This window comes from Leptodactylus fuscus, chromosome 6 (assembly GCF_031893055.1).
Source record: "Leptodactylus fuscus isolate aLepFus1 chromosome 6, aLepFus1.hap2, whole genome shotgun sequence".
Classification (NCBI taxonomy): Eukaryota; Metazoa; Chordata; class Amphibia; order Anura; family Leptodactylidae; genus Leptodactylus; species Leptodactylus fuscus.
The window spans coordinates 24147732-24170302 of record NC_134270.1 but is presented as its reverse complement, the minus strand read 5'-3'; the positions used below and the strand labels follow the sequence as shown (position 1 = coordinate 24170302).

Here is a 22571-nt window from a genome sequence, read left to right as displayed (position 1 = left end):
CGTTATGCATGGGCGTCCAAAAAGAAACAGCATTCCAAGAAAAACACATGCTACCCACTGTAAAATTTGGTGGAGGTTCCATCATGCTTTGGGGCTGTGTGGCCAATGCCGGCACCGGGAATCTTGTTAAAGTTGAGGGTCGCATGGATTCCACTCAGTATCAGCTGATTCTTGAGAATAATGTTCAAGAATCAGTGACGAAGTTGAAGTTACGCCGGGGATGGATATTTCAGCAAGACAATGATCCAAAACACTGCTCCAAATCGACTCAGGCATTCATGCAGAGGAACAATTACAATGTTCTGGAATGGCCATCCCAGTCCCCAGACCTGAATATCATTGAACATCTGTGGGATGATTTGAAGCGGGCTGTCCATGCTCGGCGACCATCAAACTTAACTGAACTTGAATTGTTTGTCCAAAATACCTTTATCCAGGATCCAGGAACTGATTAAAAGCTACAGGAAGCGACTAGAGGCTGTTATCTTTGCAAAAGGAGGATCTACTAAATATTAATGTCACTTTTCTGTTGAGGTGCCCATACTTTTGCACCGGTCAAATTTTGGTTTAATGCATATTGCACATTTTCTGTTAGTACAAAAAAACTCATTTCAATCCTGAAATATTACTGTGTCCATCAGTTATTAGATATATCAAACTGAAATGGCTGTTGCAAATACCAAAATATTTAGAACTAAAAATGATTAAGATTAATAGGGGTGCCCAAACTTTTTCATAGGACTGTATATGAAAAAAAAAAAATCCATGAAGAAAAAAAAAATAAATGTAGGGATTTTCATATTTTTTCAAAAATGCACCACTAGAAAAGGTTTAGTTTATCTTGTATTTGTTGATTTATTTATATTTATTAGTAGCCATTATATTTATAATTATCACTAATATTTATATATAAAATATATATATATAGATATATACTAATATTATGTACATTATACGGTATATATTATTGTGTGTGTAAGTATATGTAATGTACAGTATATGATTAATTAATATATAATATTAAGCCACTGTCCAATGTTTTAGTGATCCTGTTGCTTCCACTGCCTTGCCATATTGTTCTACGATATATATATATATATATATATATATATATATGTATGTACTGTTATGGCACAAGTAGTGCACATTGTCTGCTAGGTTTCCCTCGCCCTGTAAGATTGCACTACATCCTACAGCCTGGACATTTTCCTTTCTGGTGGCCACCAGTGTAATACCTAATAGCCCTTTCACAGTACTCCAGGACGTGGCATTTTTCACACTTCTTTCCATTCCAGGTGACAATATGGAATCATGGAACACGAGCACCGGTGTCACTGAATTCATTCTTGTAGGATTCCCCACGCTCCACAGATATGGGCCTTTGCTCTTCACTTGTCTTCTTCTGGTATACCTTCTTACCATTGCCGGTAATGTCATCATATTTGTTGTTGTAAGGTTGGATTCCCGTCTCCATACTCCTATGTACTTCTTCATCAGTATTTTATCTTTCCTGGAAATTTGGTATACGGCAGTTACCATTCCAAAGATGTTAGTTAACCTCGTGGCGACCAAGAAGAGCATATCTTTTAATGGTTGCCTCCTGCAGACATATTTCTTCCATTCCCTTGGAGCCAGTGAGTGTTATCTTCTCACCACCATGGCCTATGATCGCTATTTGGCAATTTGCCGCCCACTTCACTACCCTTCCATCATGACCACCAGAATGACTGTAAGGTTAGTGGTTGCCTGCTTTACCCTGGGATTTCTCTGCCCCATTACTGAAGTCATCCTCATATCCCAATTGCCCTTCTGCGGTAGTAATGAGATCCAGCACATCTTCTGTGACTTCCCACCATTGCTCTCTTTGGCTTGTACTGACACATCCATCAATGTTTTAGCGGACTTTGTCATCAATAGCTTTATTATTCTATTGACTTTCACCCTTATAATTATTTCCTATATTAAGATTATTCTAGCCATTCTGAAGATCCGGAGCTCTAGTGGTCGCATTAAGGCCTTCTCCACCTGTGTGTCCCACCTGACCGTGGTCTTCATGTTTTTTACCTGTATTGTCTTCATGTATGTCCGACTTACCAAGAGTTACTCTTTGTATTACGATCGTGTTTTTGCTGTTATTTATTCCGTGCTTACCCCTATATTAAATCCTTTCATCTATAGCCTGCGGAACAAGGAGATCAGGTCGGCGTTTAAGAGTAGAATTCGTAGAATTTGTATTTCTAACTATATGGCAAAGCAGGAATATTAGACTATGGCCTGGTAATGGCAAGTCCATGGTGATGTATAGTGTTGGACATAAGGATTACAAGCAAGCTTTGGACTACATTGAACATATATGTGATTTAATATAAGGGGGTTGCAGAATAGGGTCAATGGCCTCTCATGGCCTAGAGGTGGTGAACTATGGCAAAGGTGTGTGAACTGTGCGTATAGCCCAAACTGAGGCACCACCTTTATCTATCCATTACCATATTACTAAGTACAAGCAAATATCCCTTGTCGAGCTACCTCGTAATCGATCAATGTATGAGCAGAACCCCCGAGGAGAGCAAGAACTATAATGGGGACCTTCTGTGTGCTCTGTCCAATCATATAACTCCACTTGCCTGCGGCATCCTCACAGGAACGCTAAAATACTTCATCCCCCTCCTCACCTTCCATATATTTTTTTTTATTTTTTATTACTATTTATTTATATAGCACCATTAATTCCACAATAATGTACATTATTATATTAATTCCATGGTGCTGTACATTATTATATTAATCCCATGGTGCTGTACATTGTTATATTAATCCCATGGTGCTGTACATTATTATATTAATTCCATGGTGATGGACATTATTATATTGATTCCATGGTGCTGTACATTATTATATTAATCCCATGGTGCTGTACATTATTATATTAATTCCATGGTGTTGTACATTATTATATTGATTCCATGGTGCTGTACATTATTATATTAATCCCATGGTGCTGTACATTGTTATATTGATTCCATGGTGCTGTACATTATTATATTAATTCCACGGTGCTGTACATTATTGTATTAATGCCATGGTGCTGTAAATTTGGGGTTTACATACGGTACATAAAATATACAAACAAATATAGTACTAACAATGACCGACTGGCACAGTGGGGTAGAGGGCCCTGCCCGCGAGGGCTTACTGTCTATGAAGGAAGAGGGATAGAGAAGGTGATACAGATGGCGGTGCGGTGATAGTGTTATTGGAGGTTGTAGGCCTTCCTTAATAGGGGAGTCTTCAGGGCCTTTGTGAAGCCTGTGATTGTGGGCAGGGTCGGACTGGCCTGCCGGAGCACCGGGGGATCCCCCGGTGGGCCCCAGGCCCCGACTATATTTTTGATCTTTTTATTTTTAATAAAGTATAGGCAGGGGCCCGATCTGAATGATCAAGGGCCGATCGGGATGGTTAGGAGACCGATCGGGGCCCTGACATTGCAATTCGGGCCCCTGCTCAAGTGGAGGCTTAGGTGTCCTGTCACCTACCTACGCAGAGCTACGGCTGCCGGCGTAGCGCTGCGGGGGGCGGGAGAACGTCTGCAGTTGGGCCCGCCCCCATGTATCCTGGAAACGAATTGGCCAATCCAGCCGCAGCTCTTTTCCTGATGCGTCAGAGCAGAGCGCGGCGGCTGGATTGAAGAAGCGGAGGCCAGACCTGCCGACAGTGACAAGGTAAGTGGGAATTTTACAAATAAAAAAAAACTGCTTTTATTGTCCCCTATTTTGCCCCCCAAATCTTTCAATTACTACAACTCCCAGCAGCTCCAGATGTCCTGGAGCTGCTGGGAGTTGTAGTGCACCCACCCCATAGGTAATGTCTCACTGTATTGTTATGCTGGAGCCCTAGAAAAGGACACCAGCATAACAATAGAGTGGGACATTATCTATAGGGTGGGTGGACTACAACTCTCAACAGTTCCAGGGCATCTGGAGCTGCTGGGAGTTGTAGTCCACCCACCCTATAGATAATGTCCCACACTATTGTTATGCTGGTGTCCTTTTCTAGGGCTCCAGCATAACAATACCCAAGTTTCAGAAATCACTGAGGACTTGGGTATCTGCCTTTCACTTTGAAAATGGCTGACACCTGGCAGACCTCATTATGTTAATGAGGTCTGCCACTGTCTGGGTGTAACTGCCATTTTGGCAGCCCACCTCTCCATCATTCTGGTCCCATGGCGGACCTGTATGACGGAGAGCTTGCCGCTGTTGTGAACCTAGCATTAGGCTATGGCTGCACTATAACTTCTGTCATACAACCAAAGATGTGTCGCCCTGTGATTCTTTCCCTTATGTTAGTGAATGGAGTCACATTGCAACCTGAGGGACCCAATGCGACTCCATTCACTAATGTGAAAGAGTCCCAAAGTGACACTGTGATCTTTGGTTGCATGACGGAAGTAGTAGTGTAGCCATAGCCTTATGTTACATTCACAACAGCGGCAATCTCTCCGTCATACAGGTTTTTTTATCTTTCAGGTTGTGATGGATCGATTGGATTACATCGGATTCGTTGGACTCCATCGATGATCATCTTTTTTTTTTTTTTTTTTAATAAAATGGTCAACGAGGGTTGTCTGAGGGAGTTTTTATTTCAGTAAAAAAAATTTCTCTCATGTCTCTTGATTTATTTTTTTTAAAAATATTTCTTACCCCCTTAGTAATGGTGACTGTCTGATAGACAGCATCCATTACTAAGGTGTGGCTTAGTGTTAGCTGGTGAATAGTCTAGCACTAACCCTCCAATTATTACCCCGGTACCCAACACCATCAGGGGTGCCGGGAAGAGCTGGGTATCGTCCAATACCCAGCTGTCTAAAGAGACTGCTGGGGATTGGGGTGGTCGCAGGCTGGTATTATAAGGCTGGGAAGGGCCAAAAACCATGGCTCTTGCCACCCTTGTAATGTCAGGCTGCTGCTTGTTATATCTGGCTGGTTATTAAAAATTGGGGGGACCCTATGTCATTTTTTTTCTAATTATAAAGCAACATAGGGTCCCCCCAATATTTATGAGCCAGTCAGATACAACAAGCAGTATCCTGACATTACAAGGGTGGAAATGGCATGGTTTTTGGCCCTTCTCAGCCATAATACCAGCCTGTTGTTTTCGGCCTTTTCCAGCCTAAGGGTCAGTGCACACTGAGTTTTTTGGTGCTTATTTTGAGTTCTATTGGGAGGCTTTTTTTGGAGGCTGATTTTGAGGCGGATTTAGCGTCACAATAAGCACCAAAAAATTCAGTGTGCACTGACCCTAATAATTCCAGCCTGTGACTGCCCCAATCCTCAGCAGTCTCTATTAAACAGCCGGGTATTGGATGATAACCAATTCTCCTCAGCATTAGGTAGCGGGGTAATAATTGGAGGGTTAATGCTAGAATATTCACCACTAATGCTAAGCCACACCTTAGTAATGGATGCCGTCTATCAGTCACCATTACTAAGGGGTAAGAAAGTATTTATAAAAACTCAAGACGTGAAAGAAATGTGTTTTTATTGAAATAGACAAATCGTTGAACGTTTTATTAAAGAATTTAAAAAAAAATAAAACAAAAATGATGATCATCGATGGAATCCAACATAATCCAATGGATTATCGTAACCTGAAAGAGAAAAAAAACACAGCATAAGGGGCCATTCACATGGAGTAACGCCTCGCGTGTATCAGAGGCGTACACGCCGGCGTTACAGCAGGGCTGCTGAGCACTTCCCATTCACTTCAATGGGAGCACTCATAACGCCGCTGTAACGGCGGTGCTACGAGCGCTCCCATTGAAGTGAATGCCCTGCCGTAACGCCGGCGTGTACGCCTCTGATACACATGAGGCGTTACTCCATGTGAATGACCCCTTATAAAGAAAAATTATACTCATGTTACGTCCTCACCCGTTCGAACTCCTGCACCATTCTCTTGCCGCGTTGTACAGTGCAGGAGGCCTGTCTGCTTATGATTACCTGCTCCCGGTCTCTTGTCATTGTGTTGTTATTGTTAGAGTGCATTCACACAGAGGAAAATACCGGTGAATTTGGTGTGGAATCTGCATTAGATTCAGCGCTAAAAAAAGCCTCCCATTGACTTCAATGGGTTGCTTTGCAGAAAAAGGAACCCATTGAAGTCAATGGGAGGCTTTTTTTTCAGCGCTGAATCTGTCACGGATTCCACACCAAATTCAGCCATTTTCCACCGTGTGAATGCACCCTAAGGGGTGTTTGCGTTGTGTTTGAAAGCTTATCTGCCAATCAAGCCTGGGACGGGTTCTGGGCTTCCTGTATTGTGTGTGAAAATGCACTTTAAACGTGCATAATGGCAAAAACTGGACGGGCGATATTTAATATGGCAGTAGGGTGGGCCCCTGGAAATAATCCCACTGGTGGGCCCTAGGCACCCCAGTCCGACCCTGATTGTGGGGGTCAGTCTTATGTGTCTTGGTAATGAGTTCCAGAGTATGGGGGATGCACGGGAGAAATCTTGTGGACAGTTGTGTGAGGAGCGGATGAGAGCAGAGCGGAGCGGAGCAGGAGGTCGTTGGAGGATCGGAGGTTACGTGTGGTCAGGTAGCGGGAGATTAGGTCAGAGATATATGGAGGGGACAGGTTGTGGATGGCTTTGTATGTCAGCGTTAGTAGCTTTAACTTAATTCGCCGGGCAATGGATAACCAGTGAAGGGATTGGCAGAGGGGAGCGGCCTAGGCAGATTTGGTGCTGGAGGAGTTGTTTAAAATTTGCATAGATGGGAACTAATACCTGCTGAAAAGTGAGGAAGATGCTACAGAATGCTTCCTTTACATATAATGATATCTACTGTTGTTTTATGCAAAAAGAAAATAGTAAGATTAATATGATCGGAATCTATAGAAAACACCTGAACTCAGTGTATCATCCCAACCCTGCAGATAGATAGGTTAGGGTCACCAGAACCAGCATATCACCCAGCCCTGCAGATAGATAGGTTAGTGTATCCAGACCCCAGAGTATTAAAAAAGCCCCACAGATAGATAGGTTAGGGTCACCAGAACAGAGCATATATACCCAGCCTCACAAATAAATAGGTTAGGATTGTCAAAATCCAACATATCACCCCAGCCCTGCAGATAGATAGGTTATTGTCATCAGAACCAGCATATCACCCCAGTCCTGCAGATAGATAGGTTACTGTCACCAGAACCAGCATATCACCCCAGTCCTGCAGATAGATAGGTTACTGTCACCAGAACCAGCATATCACCCCAGTCCTGCAGATAGATAGGTTATTGTCATCAGAACCAGCATATCACCCCAGTCCTGCAGATAGATAGGTTACTGTCACCAGAACCAGCATATCACCCCATCCCTGCAGATACATAGGTTAGGGTCACCTCAATCATAAAATGTTTTCCCTGCTTCCATCACATTGTTTGTTAATATGCAAATGACCTCACTGGAAAAATGAGGGTGTTGCCATTGCTCCAAAGAAGTAAAAGTCAGTGCACTTACTCTTTTCTGAAGGGGGCTTCATCAGAGGAAATAACTTTACCCCAGCTCTCTGCAGTTCAATCTCCATATTTCTTGCAGAATGTCAAGCTGTCCTTGATGTTTTCTTGGACAGAGCTAGCTTCTGGATATCCAGAGAAGAAAAGAAGAGCTGCCATAGCTACGAAGAGTCCTGTGTCATGCCAAGAGTAAGCATCCCGAGACCACCATGTCACAAGGCAAAAGGGATAACTAAGTGGTGGGGTGAACAAAACTTTAACACGTTAGGTCTATGAGCTCAATCTGTGGCCATTCCTCAAAAAGCAGGTGGACAACCAAAAACACAGAAATTGTGGGCAAACTCCAAGCACTGATTTGGTAAGAATAGGTTGTCACCAGTCAGGACTTGGCCTAGAAGCTGATATACAACATGTCAGGGCGAATTGTGGAAGTCTTGAAACAAAAAGATCCAAACTGCAAATATTCATTCTTCGCATAAACCTGATGCATTTGTCAATAAAAGATCTAAAACTCATGACATGGCTTTACTTGTGCTCCAGTAGGGAAATATATTGGCCTGACTCCCACTGAAGTGAATGGGAGAGATGGAAGGCATTTTTTTGCTAAAACAGATGATGGTTCTACCTGAAAAAAATCTGCCCGCAAAAAACTCAGTATGAACTTACCCTATTGTTTAAACACAACAAGTAACTGAAATGAGAGTTTACTCCTGACATGACATAGTGGCTACAGAACTCTTAGGAGAGGCAATAAGTGTGACAAGAGGCAACTAGCTTGGTGGTTACAAACCATCTTTCAGAGAAGGCACCGGTTGCATAACAAAGCTGCTGGGTGCCACCATTTTGCTGGGTTTTGACAGCAAAATTTTTATAGCCCCGTTGGCATAACAGCCGCGAACCTATTGAAGGGTCCCAGGCTTGTCTGCCATTCATTTGTATAGCAGGCTGCTTTTTGCAGCCTGTCATACAAATGCTGATATGTTACAATGCATTAGCATTGTAATGCATTGCATTAGTGATGAAACCCCCGGTGTTCAAGACCAATAGGGGGTCTAATAAATGCTAAAGGTTAAAAAAATATATAAAATATTAAACATTCAAATCTGCCCCCCCTTTCCCTAGAACACATATAAAAGTACTTAAATACTGTGAAACATATACACATTAGGTATTCTTGTGTCTGAATACGCCCGGCCTACAAACCTATAAAAATATTTTTTCCCGTAGGGTAAACGCTGTATCGGGAAAAATATCAAAAGTGCCAAACTGCCATTTTTTTCCCTGTTTTGATAAAAATTGGAATAAAAGGTGATCAAAGCAATAGACATTCCCAAAATAGAAAAAAAAACTGTCGTGAGGGTATCACAAAGATAAGGGATATATAAAAACACTAAAGCTTTATCGGTATTCGCTAAAATCTCTTATTCCAAAGAAAATCCCAATAAACAAAAACAATTAGTGAACAGTGAAACATAAAAAGCAGATCTGTCCCTTCTGTAGCTGCTCAATCCACAACCTACGGCTATAGCAGGTTTATTAGACTATATTCCTGTCTCCAAGAGTCCACATGCAACAAATGTGCTCACTACGTTTCCATGTTTGACACACAGCTTTTATTGTAATCTCCTGGTAAGAAATCTCAAGCTCACAATGCTCCTTCTAATCTATGTGTTTGCCTATTAGACACATTAATCACTCCGCTGTAATTGGTTTCCAGCAGGGATTTTAAACACTAGCTAGCTCATGCCACTGGTGTATCACTTCATTTTCCCTTGATACAACTGTTAGCCTGCACCTTACAATTATTAACTAGAGATGAGCGAACAGTGTTCTATCGAACACATGTTCGATCGGATATCAGGGTGTTCGCCATGTTCGAATCGAATCGAACACCGCGTGGTAAAGTGCGCCAAAATTCGATTCCCCTCCCACCTTCCCTGGCGCCTTTTTTGCACCAATAACAGCGCAGGGGAGGTGGGACAGGAACTACGACACTGGGGGCATTGAAAAAAATTGGAAAAAGTCATTGGCTGCCGAAATCAGGTGACCTCCATTTTAGACGAATAGTGGATTTCAAATCCGGGTCATATGAGAATGTGAACTTTGTGACTATGAGACAGGGATAGCTGTACAGGCAGGGATAGCTAGGGATAACCTTTATTTAGGGGGGAATGTTATTAAAAATAACTTTTTGGGGCTCTATCGGGTGTGTAATTGTGATTTTTGTGAGATAAACTTTTTCCCATAGGGATGCATTGGCCAGCGCTGATTGGCCGAATTCCGTACTCTGGCCAATCAGTGCTGGCCAATGCATTCTATTAGCTTGATGAAGCAGAGTGTGCACAAGGGTTCAAGCGCACCCTCGGCTCTGATGTAGTAGAGCTGAGGCTGCACAAGGGTTCAAGCGCACCCTCGGCTCTGATGTAGGAGAGCCGAGGGTGCACTTGAACCCTTGTGCACCCTCGGCTCTGCTACATCAGAGCCGAGGGTGCGCTTGAACCCTTGTGCACACTCTGCTTCATCAAGCTAATAGAATGCATTGGCCAGCGCTGATTGGCCAATGCATTCTATTAGCCCGATGAAGTAGAGCTGAATGTGTGTGCTAAGCACACACATTCAGCTCTACTTCATCGGGCTAATAGAATGCATTGGCCAGCGCTGATTGGCCAGAGTACGGAATTCGGCCAATCAGCGCTGGCTCTGCTGGAGGAGGCGGAGTCTAAGATCGCTCCACACCAGTCTCCATTCAGGTCCGACCTTAGACTCCGCCTCCTCCAGCAGAGCCAGCGCTGATTGGCCGAATTCCGTACTCTGGCCAATCAGCACTGGCTAATGCATTGTATTGGCGTGATGAAGCAGTGCTGAATGTGTGTGCTTAACACACACATTCAGCTCTACTTCATCGGGCTAATAGAATGCATTGGCCAATCAGCGCTGGCCAATGCATTCTATTAGCGTGAACTGAGTTTGCACAGGGGTTCTAGTGCACCCTCGGCTCTGCTACATCAGATTGCTACATCTGATGTAGCAGTGCCGAGTGTGCATCAGATGTGTAGCTGAGCAAAACTGACTCAGCACTGCTAAGTCTCTGCATTCGCATAGGAATGCATTGGCCAGCCTTCGGCCAATCAGCGCTGGCTCTGCCGGAGGAGGCGGAGTCTAAGGTCGGACCTGAATGGAGACTGGTGTGGAGCGATCTTAGACTCCGCCTCCTCCAGCAGAGCCAGCGCTGATTGGTCGAGTTCCGTACTCTGGCCAATCAGCACTGGCCAATGCATTTCTATGGGGAAAAGTTAGCTTGCGAAAATCGCAAACTGACAGGGATTTCCATGAAATAAAGTGACTTTTATGCCCCCAGACATGCTTCCCCTGCTGTCCCAGTGTCATTCCAGGGTGTTGGTATCATTTCCTGGGGTGTCATAGTGGACTTGGTGACCCTCCAGACACGAATTTGGGTTTCCCCCTTAACGAGTTTATGTTCCCCATAGACTATAATGGGGTTCGAAACCCATTCGAACACTCGAACAGTGAGCGGCTGTTCGAATCGAATTTCGAACCTCGAACATTTTAGTGTTCGCTCATCTCTATTATTAACCCATCAAGAGACACCTGACGCGTTTCCTAGCCCAGAACTAACTGGCTATTCATCAGAGGTTAGTATTCTCTCTTCATTCTATATTCTGTTTCAGTTCTAACTTATTAGTTTTTTGTTTCGAACATCATGAGGAGCAATAAACCTATAGCGTCCCCGCTCCCCCAGCATTTGTGCAGCCCTGAGGTAGAGCAGAGACGTCCAGACTATTTAAAGGGGAAGACCCGCCTACTAGTCATGTGACGCGGCCAATCGGGTGCGTCGCTGCCGAGCAGCGCCCATCTCTTGTGCATTCAATTGTGGATAGCCTGCGCATGCACGCCGACATAGTGCGCTATGCGATGCCAATCAGTATTTTACAGCAGCATAGTAATACAGAAACAGGATAATAAAATAGTAATATATTACAAAAGTAGACATGTGCTAGGAAAAGAAGATATACTAGGAGTCTGTAGCAGCTAAGGGAGAGGAGAAAGAAGGAAGACTTCAGGATCATTTAGTTCTCTATGCGGAGCGATCTTCGGCTGGTCTGATGGAGATTATGCAGCCTGACTGCGGTTGGGAGGAAGGACCTCTGATTGCGCTCCTTCTCACACTTGGGTTGAAGCACTTGGGTTGAAGCACTTGGGTCACTGACAGTGCTGCCAAGTGCTGTCAAGGTCTCATACATGGGTGGGATTTATTCTCCAGCATGGAGCTCACCATGGACAGTGTTCTTCTGTCAGCCACCATCTGTACTGGGTCCAGGAGCTCCTCAAGACAGAGCTGGCCCTTCTGATGAGCCTGTCAAGTCTATTTCTGCCCCTTTTTCTTATACTGTTCCCCCAGCAGGCTACACTGAAAAAAATAGCTGAAGCAACCACAGAGTTGATAAAGGCCCTAAGAAGTGTTCCTCAGCCTCCTGAGCAGGTAGAGTCTGCTGTGACCCTTTCTGTGCAGCGCACCCAGGTGATCAGGCAAGTCTAGTTTATTTTCAAGGAGCACACCCAGGTGCTTATAGGTCTTGACTATCTCAATGCAAGTCCTTTGGATCTCCACCAGGATCAGAGCACTTCTCCGTTCACTAAAGTCCATCATCATCTCCTTGGTCTTCCCAGCGTTAATCCTGAGGTGGTTCTGCTGGCACCATTCAACAAAATCCTGATTTAAGTCTCTGTATTCCCTATTGTCGCCATCAGTGATGAGGTCTAGTATTGCAGAGTCGTCTGAGTACTTCTGTAAGTAACAGCTGGATGAGTTGTGCCTAAAGTCAGCAGTGTGAAATAGGGCAAGAACTGTACCTTGTGGTGCCCCCGTACTACAGATCACGGTGTCAGACACACAGTACCGGGCTCTCGAATATTGAGGTAGGTTTGTCAGGTAGTCTAGGATCCAGTTGGATAGGTGATGGTCCACTCCAACATGGTCCAGCTTGTCCCTCAGTAGTCATGGCTGAATGGTGTTGAAAGCACTGGAGAAATCAAAGAACATTATTTTCACAGTGTTCCCGGGTTTCTCCAGGTGAGAGAGAGCTCTGTGAAGAAGGTGGATGATGGTATCATCCACCCCAATGCCTGGCCAGTAGGCAAACTGGAGGGCATCCAGTGCGGGGCTCACTAGGGGACGTAGGTGTGTCAGGACCAATCTCTCTAGGACCTTCACCAGATGGGATATCAGTGCTACAGGTCAGTAGTCATAGCCCATCGGGTTGGATTTCTTTGGGACTGGTACCACACAAGATGTTTTCCACAGTTTCCTCTGACCAAATTTTCACTGTATGGGTAACAGCTGGTTCTCTGCGCACCAGTGGAGTGTAATTGGGTTGCAGATGTACCAGGTTGTGATCCGATCTGCCTAGGGGCGGTAGGGCAGATGATTATATGCATCCCTTACATTGGCAAAGAGCAAGTTTTGTTGCCCCTTGTGTGGCAGGTTACATACTGTGTGAAACCCGGTAGAGTGGATGCTGGAGAGACATGGTTGAAGTCTCCAGACACCAGGAGGAGTGCATGGGGGTAAGATGATTGCAAATGGCTCACCACAGCATGTAGCACCTCACAGGCAGCTTCAGCTTTTGCAGAGGGGGGGACATATGCAGCCAGTATGATAACATGTGATAGTTCCCTTGGCAGGTAATAAGGTCTCATGCTCACAGCTAGTAGTTCAATATCCCTGTCACACAATTGTTTCTTAACTACAATATGTCCTGGATTACACCATCTCTCGTTCACAAATATTGCAAGCCTGTCCGCATGAAGAAGTTTGAAGCCCTCCAAGAAAGTAAGTGTATTCGGCATGATTTCAGCAAGCCAAGTGTCTACCCCCAACCCAACTGTAATAATAAACGATGATGACACGATGAAGGAGATCCTCAAAGCCCAAAACCAGTTGAACTAAATACATATATATCTTCCCCTAGCACCAGGAATATTACTCTCAGACTTTACCCACCAGGTCAGGGGCACTAATCTCTTAAAGCTCCTTGGTGCTCATCATCCCTTCTAGTCCACTACAGTATAAACCCATTCAGAGCCACCAAATGGCCTGGGAAGTCCAGCCCCTACCGCGGGACCTCCCCACCACAACCATGAAACTGGGGGCAGAGATGGAAGGGGGACAAGAAACTGGGGGCAAAGATGGAGGGGGACTTTAAATAGGGGGCAAAGAAGGAGGGGCATTCAATGCTGAGGCTTTGTTCACACCTTATGTAACTTCCCATAAATCTCAGTTAGGCTAAGGCCCCACGTCGCGCTGCGGGAAAAACCGAGACAGAAATGAATTGTGGTTTTTCCTGCAGTGCTTTTCGCAGAACCTCTGCAGGCTTTCTACTTTTATTACACCCATAGGGAAACCTCCAGCCTATCTGTACGTATTATTGACATGCTGCGATTTCCAAAAACACAACTGTTTTGGAATTCGCTGTATTTCCACTGCGTGTATTTTTTTGTGTTGTGTGGATGAGATTTTCTAGAATCCCATCCACTTTAGCTACGTGGGGCCTATGAAGCCCTGTGCAATGTATTTCTTACTCTGATTGCCAAAACAATTCATTACAAGAAAGATTTAAAAAATCTGCTTCTATGGACAATGTGCAGCTATGGGCATGTGTGAACCCGGCCTTATAGGTGATCCCTCATATGGACAATCCCTTCTATACATGAGGATTCCCTGGTGGTAAACTGATGGTTACGGGTCTGGCAGCTCATACACCCATCCATTATCTGTTATCACTGGGGAAACTGCGTCCTCACCAGGTCACATGTCACAGATTATTGCTGTATTTCCTTTATTTGTGTCATATATCACGCTATATCATGGCTTACATGTTGGGCTATGAAACAGTTTTATGTTGGTGCAGTCACTGTTATAAATCTGTAATAGTGATCATGTACATGATGGCTTATGGTTCTGATCTCTGCTGTATTGTAGACACCACATGACATCACAGGGCACATGACATCACAGACATTCCATGATGTCACAATGAGTGTAGAATGTCTACAGCATACAAAAAAATTTCCTTGGATTCCCTGGACGACGCTGGATTCGCAGGACGACGCTGGATTCGCAGGACGACGCTGGATTCGCAGGACGACGCTGGAGTAGGCAGCAGGCCAAATATGATCCAGGGAGATATCCGATCGTCATTTCTGGGGTCAGGAAGGAATTTTTGGCTCCCCTGAGGTAGAACTCTCCGGGGGGTTTGTTTTGCCTTCCTCTGGATCTTCGGGTCCAGTGGCTTTCATCTCAGGATAAAGGTAGGACTGGTCAAACTGAACAGAAAGTTCTTTGCCATCCATCATGCCTGACCTCCTGACCTCTCAGTCACTGTGACCATTATTTAATTTAAGGGGCCAGTAATAATTTAATTACAATGTTGCCAATAAAAAAAAAAAAAAAAAAAAAAAAAAGTACGTTGTGATGTTTGTCTTTTTTCCGGATTGTTCCTTACATAATAGCAGTAGATGTGGCTGCTGATACTGCCTATAATAAAGTGTAGCTTTACATCACTCTGGTCACTGGGATATTACAATGTCATATAGGTTACATTGCAAAAACCACGGGGTTCAGTGTTATAGGAGTTGGTACCTCTGATGGGGGAGAACACTGTGCATGCATCCTTCAGTCAGCAAGAGCAACTGAACACAAGAGAGACAGAGGGTCTTACATAAAAATAGGGAATAGACTACGGGCCCTATAACAAACCCGGAAAGGGGCCACTAAGCAAAGCCTGCTTTACCAGACAGTGACCCATAGTAACTGGTATATACTAAGTCAGTCCATGTAAAGGAGAGAGTTGGAGTGATTTGCTCCAAATGTATCAAAAGGTGAACCATCAGAGAATCCCATGTATTCCTGCTATGAGCCAGTGCACACAGTCCCTGCTTATCCCCTGTACTAGGTATATACTAGGTTGCAGATTTTGCTGAACTTTTTTGAGCAAAAGCCACAAATGGACTGAAGGGAGAAGCATAAGAACTTCCTATAAATATCCCATTCCTTTTTTAAAAAAAAAGCAACAAAATCTTCAGAAAAAAAAAGCGGCTTTTCCACAATGTGAGGCCTCGGCTAAAATTAGGTATTAAAGAAATTGTACAGACCTGCAGAACAAAGTTGTCTTGTCCATGAGCTGCGTCTGGCTTTGCAGCCTCGCTCTATTAACTTGTAACTGTCAAATTGAAATGTGATTCCAGTGCAGCCAAGGCCGGAGTCACATCTGTGATGGAGTCTCCGTAGGAAATTCTACTTAAAATCGTTGGAGAGAAAAGTCCTGCAAGGCCCAGTTTTCTCTCCCCCAGATTCAGTATAAAACCTGGTGGAAACTGTGCAGACTCCATTATAGCACTAAATGGATATCCAGCACTCTGATGCTTCTTTGTATAAAAAATAAACTTTTATTTCGGAGACATGCTCCCTTTAAAATCAGCGTATATACAGGACATTGAAGAATGCAGATGGGATGGTAGAACAAACCAAAAAACCAACGCGTTTCGAGGTTTTACCTCTTAGTCATGGTTTCAAGATAGGCACAAGCAAACACATATGTGTATATATACTGTTTAAAATCAAATTCCGGATATCCTCCCATCTGCATTGTGACAGAACATCCGTTAATCAGTTTAATTAAACTCCACCGGGCTCAAAAGCCCATGAAGAGACAATGCAGAAGACACTAATTGATGGTCAGTGAACTGGAATGAAGGTGAGTAAAGTCTAATCGTATCAAATAAACAAAAAAAAGCAAACAAGCCGTGTTGGCGTGTCAGCGCTGGCCAATGCATTCTATTAGCGTGAACTGAGTTTGCACAGGGGTTCTAGTGCACCCTCGGCTCTGCTACATCAGATTGCTACATCTGATGTAGCAGTGCCGAGTGTGCATCAGATGTGTAGTTGAGCAAAACTGACTCAGCACTGCTAAGTCTCTGCATTCGCATAGGAATGCATTGGCCAGCCTTCGGCCAATCAGCGCTGGCTCTGCCGGAGGAGGCGGAGTCTAAGGTCGGACCTGAATGGAGACTGGTGTGGAGCGATCTTAGACTCCGCCTCCTCCAGCAGAGCCAGCGCTGATTGGTCGAGTTCCGTACTCTGGCCAATCAGCACTGGCCAATGCATTTCTATGGGGAAAAGTTAGCTTGCGAAAATCGCAAACTGACAGGGATTTCCATGAAATAAAGTGACTTTTATGCCCCCAGACATGCTTCCCCTGCTGTCCCAGTGTCATTCCAGGGTGTTGGTATCATTTCCTGGGGTGTCATAGTGGACTTGGTGACCCTCCAGACACGAATTTGGGTTTCCCCCTTAACGAGTTTATGTTCCCCATAGACTATAATGGGGTTCGAAACCCATTCGAACACTCGAACAGTGAGCGGCTGTTCGAATCGAATTTCGAACCTCGAACATTTTAGTGTTCGCTCATCTCTAATGGTTAGCATTGAAAAGATCCATCCTGCCGAATCCATCAGACAACAATCTTCATACCCTATTGAGTTACCGTAAGGTAGATTGAAGCTCTTCCATGAATATTGTTGTGCTAATTTTGCGGTGAAATAATGGTCGAGCTTAAAGGGAATGTATCACCATTTTTTATGAAGGCCAGATAGTGATTTTTATAAATCTGATTTTTAATTCCTGTTTTTTTTATTCTATTTCCTGTACATGACTTTCTTGCCTGAGCTTCTTCTCTGTTATTAGCATTCAGAGATATGCTTTACCACAGTCTCCTAGTCATAGGCGGCAATAGGCTGGAGCCCATTCAATGAGGTCTATGGGAGAGGTTTTTTAGTTTTCATACTGGGTGCAGGGAGGGGAGTAATGGATGCAATGATGAGTCTGTGGTGTTATCTTCCATTGTAATCCTGTCTAAATTCTAATGACTGCTCCAAAGAAAATTGTCTGTCAGTCTATTATAAGGCTCGATCCTTGGATACAGAAGCTATCACAGCAATCCAAATGTGAGAGAAATCCTGTCGGCCTATAAAGGAAAAAACGTTATTTGTAAATGTTCACTTTGAGTAATCTAGGAGAGGAAGATGGCGGAGCCTGACAGAGGGAGGAGGAAGAGGAGACTACAATGGCCGAGCGGTGAGGAGGAGATGGGTAGGAAGAATCCTCTATCTGATCTGGCAGCAGATTTGCAGAGACGGTTTCATCTTATCTGAGGGGAAAGAGAAAAGACTCCTCCATTTCACTTGAACCAGAGAGAGATAGAGAGAAACAAGAGCAAGGCCGGCTACAACAGTGTCACCTGAGGCACAGTGAGAGAGCAGCCACCATGTTACCTGAGGTATTCCCAGAGATAGACCCTCCTCCATTTTGATTTTGAGATACTTGCTATTAATTCACAGAAATCCCCCCCTCAGGGATGAAAAGACTGCCCAGCTCTGACAGTGGCGTAACTAGGAATGGCGGGGCCCCGTGGTGAACTTTTGACATGGCCCCCCAATCCAACTGCCCCCCCCCCCCCGCATTCCTGCGCGCTCTATTCTGCCTCATAGTGGCCCCTGCACACAGTGTTATTCTCCATAGTGGCCCCAATACACAGTATTATGCCCTATAGTGGCCCCTGCACACAGTATTATCTCCCATAGTGGCCCCTGCACACAGTATTATGCCCCATAGTGGCCCCTGCACACAGTATTATGCCCCATAGGGGCCCCTGTACACAGTATTATGCCCACTGTTGGTACCCATGAACCAGACCCCCGAGTATAATAATAGTGTTTGTGGGGCCCGTGGAGTCACTTACCGATCCCGGCCCCTGCCAGGATCAGTAAGTAAATATGGCCTGTTACCCGGTAACAGCTGTCGCTGGGCCCCTAATGTCCCGGGCCCTGTGGCAGCCGCTACCCCGGTAGTTACACCACTGAGCTCTGACCAGAGCTAATCTAACAATGAGCTGAGCACCAAAAGGAGAAGTTACTGCTGGATCTGCATTATCCCATCTGTGTGGAGAACGTCCAGAACAAAGCTTTACTATCACAGGTTATATCACAACATTTCACATAGGAGGACTTTGCAACTCGTAAATCCTCTTAAGACTAAGACCTGCTCCTACGAGGGCATTTTTTCCCTTCTCTCTCCTGAACTCAGTATTTTCTTCTAAAAATCCCTTGTGGCCAGAGATGGGGCTCGTGACAAGGCCTAATTTGTTTATCTTGTACTGCCATTCTCAGAGTTAGCAAATGTCATAGTGTGAATGGACGCCTAGGTGTAAGTTAAAGCCTCTAAACTTTTAATTTAGCAAATTGTTTATTGCATACATAGTCTCCTATAGGTTAACATTGGCCTTATAGGGTCTAGACATATATACAAGTGCTTAACCTGTAACAAGACCACGTACTGACTGCTTACTGTATGCCTAGCTGAAAGACATTCCTCCTAGGGCCTTGTAGTCTAGCAGGTAATATTGTCAGGCCATTAATACTGTGTACACCGTAAGTGCTGCAGGCTTTTGTACATTGTTTATTGCAGTATTATATGCACTGCATCTTTGATTCCATTTATTAATACACATCTTAAGATAAGGTGAAATCTTTTAGGTGTGGTTTGTTTTTGACTTACTATAATCCTTCATGAAAGTGAAGTTACAGGTAGGCTATAGGGAGTTCTCCTGAATCGACCCCTGGTTGACATACATGAGTATACTGTTCGTCTAAGAAAATGGCTGATCAGAGCCATACTGCTGATCTAAGTGGCCATAAGAAAATGGCTGATCAGGCATGTGCAGTCGGCTCTACCCAAAGCCTGATGGCAGAGCCGACTGTGCCTGCGCGGTATTTAGATGCCAAAGTCAGGATCACCGGAAGAAGACAACGCAGAGGACACAGCAGAGAGGCGTGCCTATAGAAGATGGAGGTGGCTCTGGAGAGTTTTCACGCAGCACCGGGGATGCCCTCAGTGCTGTTTGAGCATGGGGGAACGCCCCCTGTGCTGTCTGGAAATTCATTAGCATACCTAGAAAAAACAAGATATCTACGGAACGGCGGCACGGAGAAGAATTCTAAAGGTAGCGGAAGAATAGCCTATCTTAAGGCTATTCCTAGTTGGTATTAGTTAAAAAAGGGATTATAATGATAGAATCCCTTTAACATTGATTATTAACAATGAAAATATATCAATAATAAAATACTAAGATCTCTCCATCTATACTACGCATACGGTCTTTGTTACAACATCCAACCAGGTTAAAAATATCCAATAATTAAGATTCATAATTGGAAAATATTATTTGAAATGCCAATTAAAGTTTCATCTAGAGAATAAATTCCCAGAACATCAGGATCTATTTAAGCAACATAAACAGCAGCTCACACAATCCATCAGCCGTGCAGTAACCAGGTAGAATTTTTTTGTTTTTGACCGTTGAACATTTTGTCCTACAAAAAGTCAAATGTTTTAAATTTTTTCAAATTCATTTTAATATTACTTGTTAATGTTTTTTGTGCTATAAAAAATTCTGGTCCACAATAATTAGGAATCTATAAGGTGTTTTTTAAGCTCATTCTTGACTTTTATATGTCAAACCCGATTCTCTGTAAGACGTAATGGTGCAGTTTTTGGCCACTACATGTGAACAGTATCGTAAACCCATTATAGTAGTGTTGGGAATATCAGTAAGGACAAGGGCCAAATTGTGAAGGATAGTTTAGAACATCTCCAAATGGGCAAGTATACTTTTGGATATTTTTGTAATTTTGCAGTATTTTGTATATTTGACAGATAATTTTATTAATGATGTCTGTTGTAGATACAATAGAGGAATAAAGAGTTAGACCATTGGTCGGTTTCTCCTATCTGACTTCTATGTCACTATTTTTTGCATTTGTCAGATTTATGTATCTAGAATTTTATCTTTAACATTAATATTGAAGATGACAAAGAAATGGAAAGAATTTCCAACGATACTCGAATTTCTGAAATTATCTTAATTGGATTTCCAAATCTTCAACACTTGCATGTCCTTCTTTTCATAGTCCTTCTCATCATCTACCTGTTCCTCATTTGTGGCAATGCTGTAATACTGCTAGTAATCTGCAGGGAGCGCACCCTGCACTCCCCCATGTACTTCTTTATTGCAGCCTTATCTTGTTTAGAACTTGGCTATACGGCCATCACAATTCCAAAGATGTTGGCCGATCTCCTGGATGATGAGAAGAAGATCTCTTTGAATGGATGCCTTGTACAGGCCTACTTCCTACATGCTCTTGGAGCAGCTGAATGCTATATCCTCACAATGATGGCGTATGACCGATATTTGGCCATCTGTAAGCCATTAATGTACTCATCTATTATGACAGCTCATCTATATGTTCGTTTGGTTGCCTACTGTTGCGTTGGAGGGATCCTAAGCCCTGTCATCGAAACCATCTTAATTTCTCTCCTTCCATTTTGTGGTCCAAACTGTATTGAGAATGTATTCTGCGACTTCCCCCCATTAATCTCTTTAGCGTGCACGGATACGAGCTTCTATATAATGGTGGAGTTTATAGTAAGCTCCTTTATTATCCTCTTGACTTCTGCTTTTGTTCTTTTCTCTTACATCAGGATAATCCACATTATTTTACGGATAAAGTCCAAAGATGGACGTCAGAAAGCCTTCTCCACCTGCGGAGCGCACCTGATTGTTGTCACACTGTTTTTTGGTAGCATTGGCTTCATGTATATACGTGTTACAAAAAGTTACTCTGTAGAGTATGACAGGGCTGTGGGTCTCACCTACGCCGTCTTTACACCACTAGCTAACCCCATCATCTATGGACTAAGGAATCAGGAAATCAAAAAATTCCTATCTAAACTTGTCAGCAGTAGAATTGTTATAAAAAAACAAAAATAATTTAGAATTGGATGTGACGGGTATGGGAGAATCTACTGAAGCCACTGCCTTCACTGCTACCATAATTTAAGGGTACACAAAAAGTATTTGGGGCTGTGGAATCGGAGTTGGGAAAAAAGTCGCCGATTCTGACTCCGGTTTCAAATAAAATGACTAATATTTTTTTTATCGTGAAAAAATGTTTTATTTGGTTTTACATTCCATCGATGGGGAATGATGGACCTGGCCACGATCAGCATAAAGCCAACCAGTTTACGAATGTGTTTCTATATTTTGCAAGGAAAAATAGAGAGGAGAAAAGGGGCCGAGTCATCATCCAATGCCACCCCATTGATGCCCGTGATAATCCTGCGAACATCATGCCGTAATGGGACAGATCCATGAGACGTGTAGCATCGTGCCCTGGGTGGGTACCATTGGAAAAATGCTATGGAGGACGGGAGGGGAGTCTGTAGCACCTAGAAAGGATCTTGTAATTAGTTTCCTGCACTCTACATGACTATTTTTAATGATATTCTATGATTATTAATAATGTATAATTAATTACATGTATAGTTTGTTAAATATTTACTTTTATAGGAATCAGTTAATAAATTAGAGGATCTTTACTGCATCTCTCTGACCATGGCTCTCAGCCATTTATGAAGCAGTTGGAGTTAGAGTTGGGCTTTGGAAAAACAGTCGGAGTTAGTGGTTTGGCACCAACTCCACAGCCCTCGGTATACAGTTACGCCCCATGCACTCAAGCGAGTCTGCTTCCGATTTGAGGCCGAGTTTACAGCAAAATGCAATCAGATGACACTCGGAATGTATTCCGTTATGCATTCATGTCTATGGGGCTTCTGATCCATTCCGTTCCAATTACACAGGGTAGAATAGGACCTGATCTATAATCATCTGGAAATGAACGGATCAGAAGCCCCCATAGAAGTCAATGCATAACGGAATACACTCCGAGTGTCATGCAATTGCATTCCGCTGCACACTCGGCCCCACTTTGGAAGCACACATGGGCGTGACATGTATGTAATTACATACAGCCCTGGGTGAACTCATATTTATATACTTCTGGCTAAGCAGTTGACCGCATGAAGAGGGGTACAACCTATGCCTAACTGCACCCTGAAGGAGCAGTGAAATAATCTGCATGTTC

The 22571-nt window shown here is 43.7% G+C and overlaps 2 protein-coding genes across 2 annotated transcripts; both read left to right on the top strand.

The window, feature by feature from the left end:
- Positions 1-1303: 1303 nt before the first annotated feature.
- LOC142209961 (olfactory receptor 6N2-like) lies at positions 1304-2266 on the top strand. The gene has a single exon (XM_075278995.1). It carries the CDS (start codon positions 1304-1306, stop codon positions 2264-2266), a length of 963 nt encoding a protein of 320 aa, XP_075135096.1.
- Positions 2267-20467: 18201 nt separating this feature from the next.
- On the top strand, positions 20468-21418 carry LOC142209960 (olfactory receptor 6N1-like). The gene has a single exon (XM_075278994.1). It carries the CDS (start codon positions 20468-20470, stop codon positions 21416-21418), a length of 951 nt encoding a protein of 316 aa, XP_075135095.1.
- The last annotated feature ends 1153 nt before the right edge of the window (positions 21419-22571 follow it).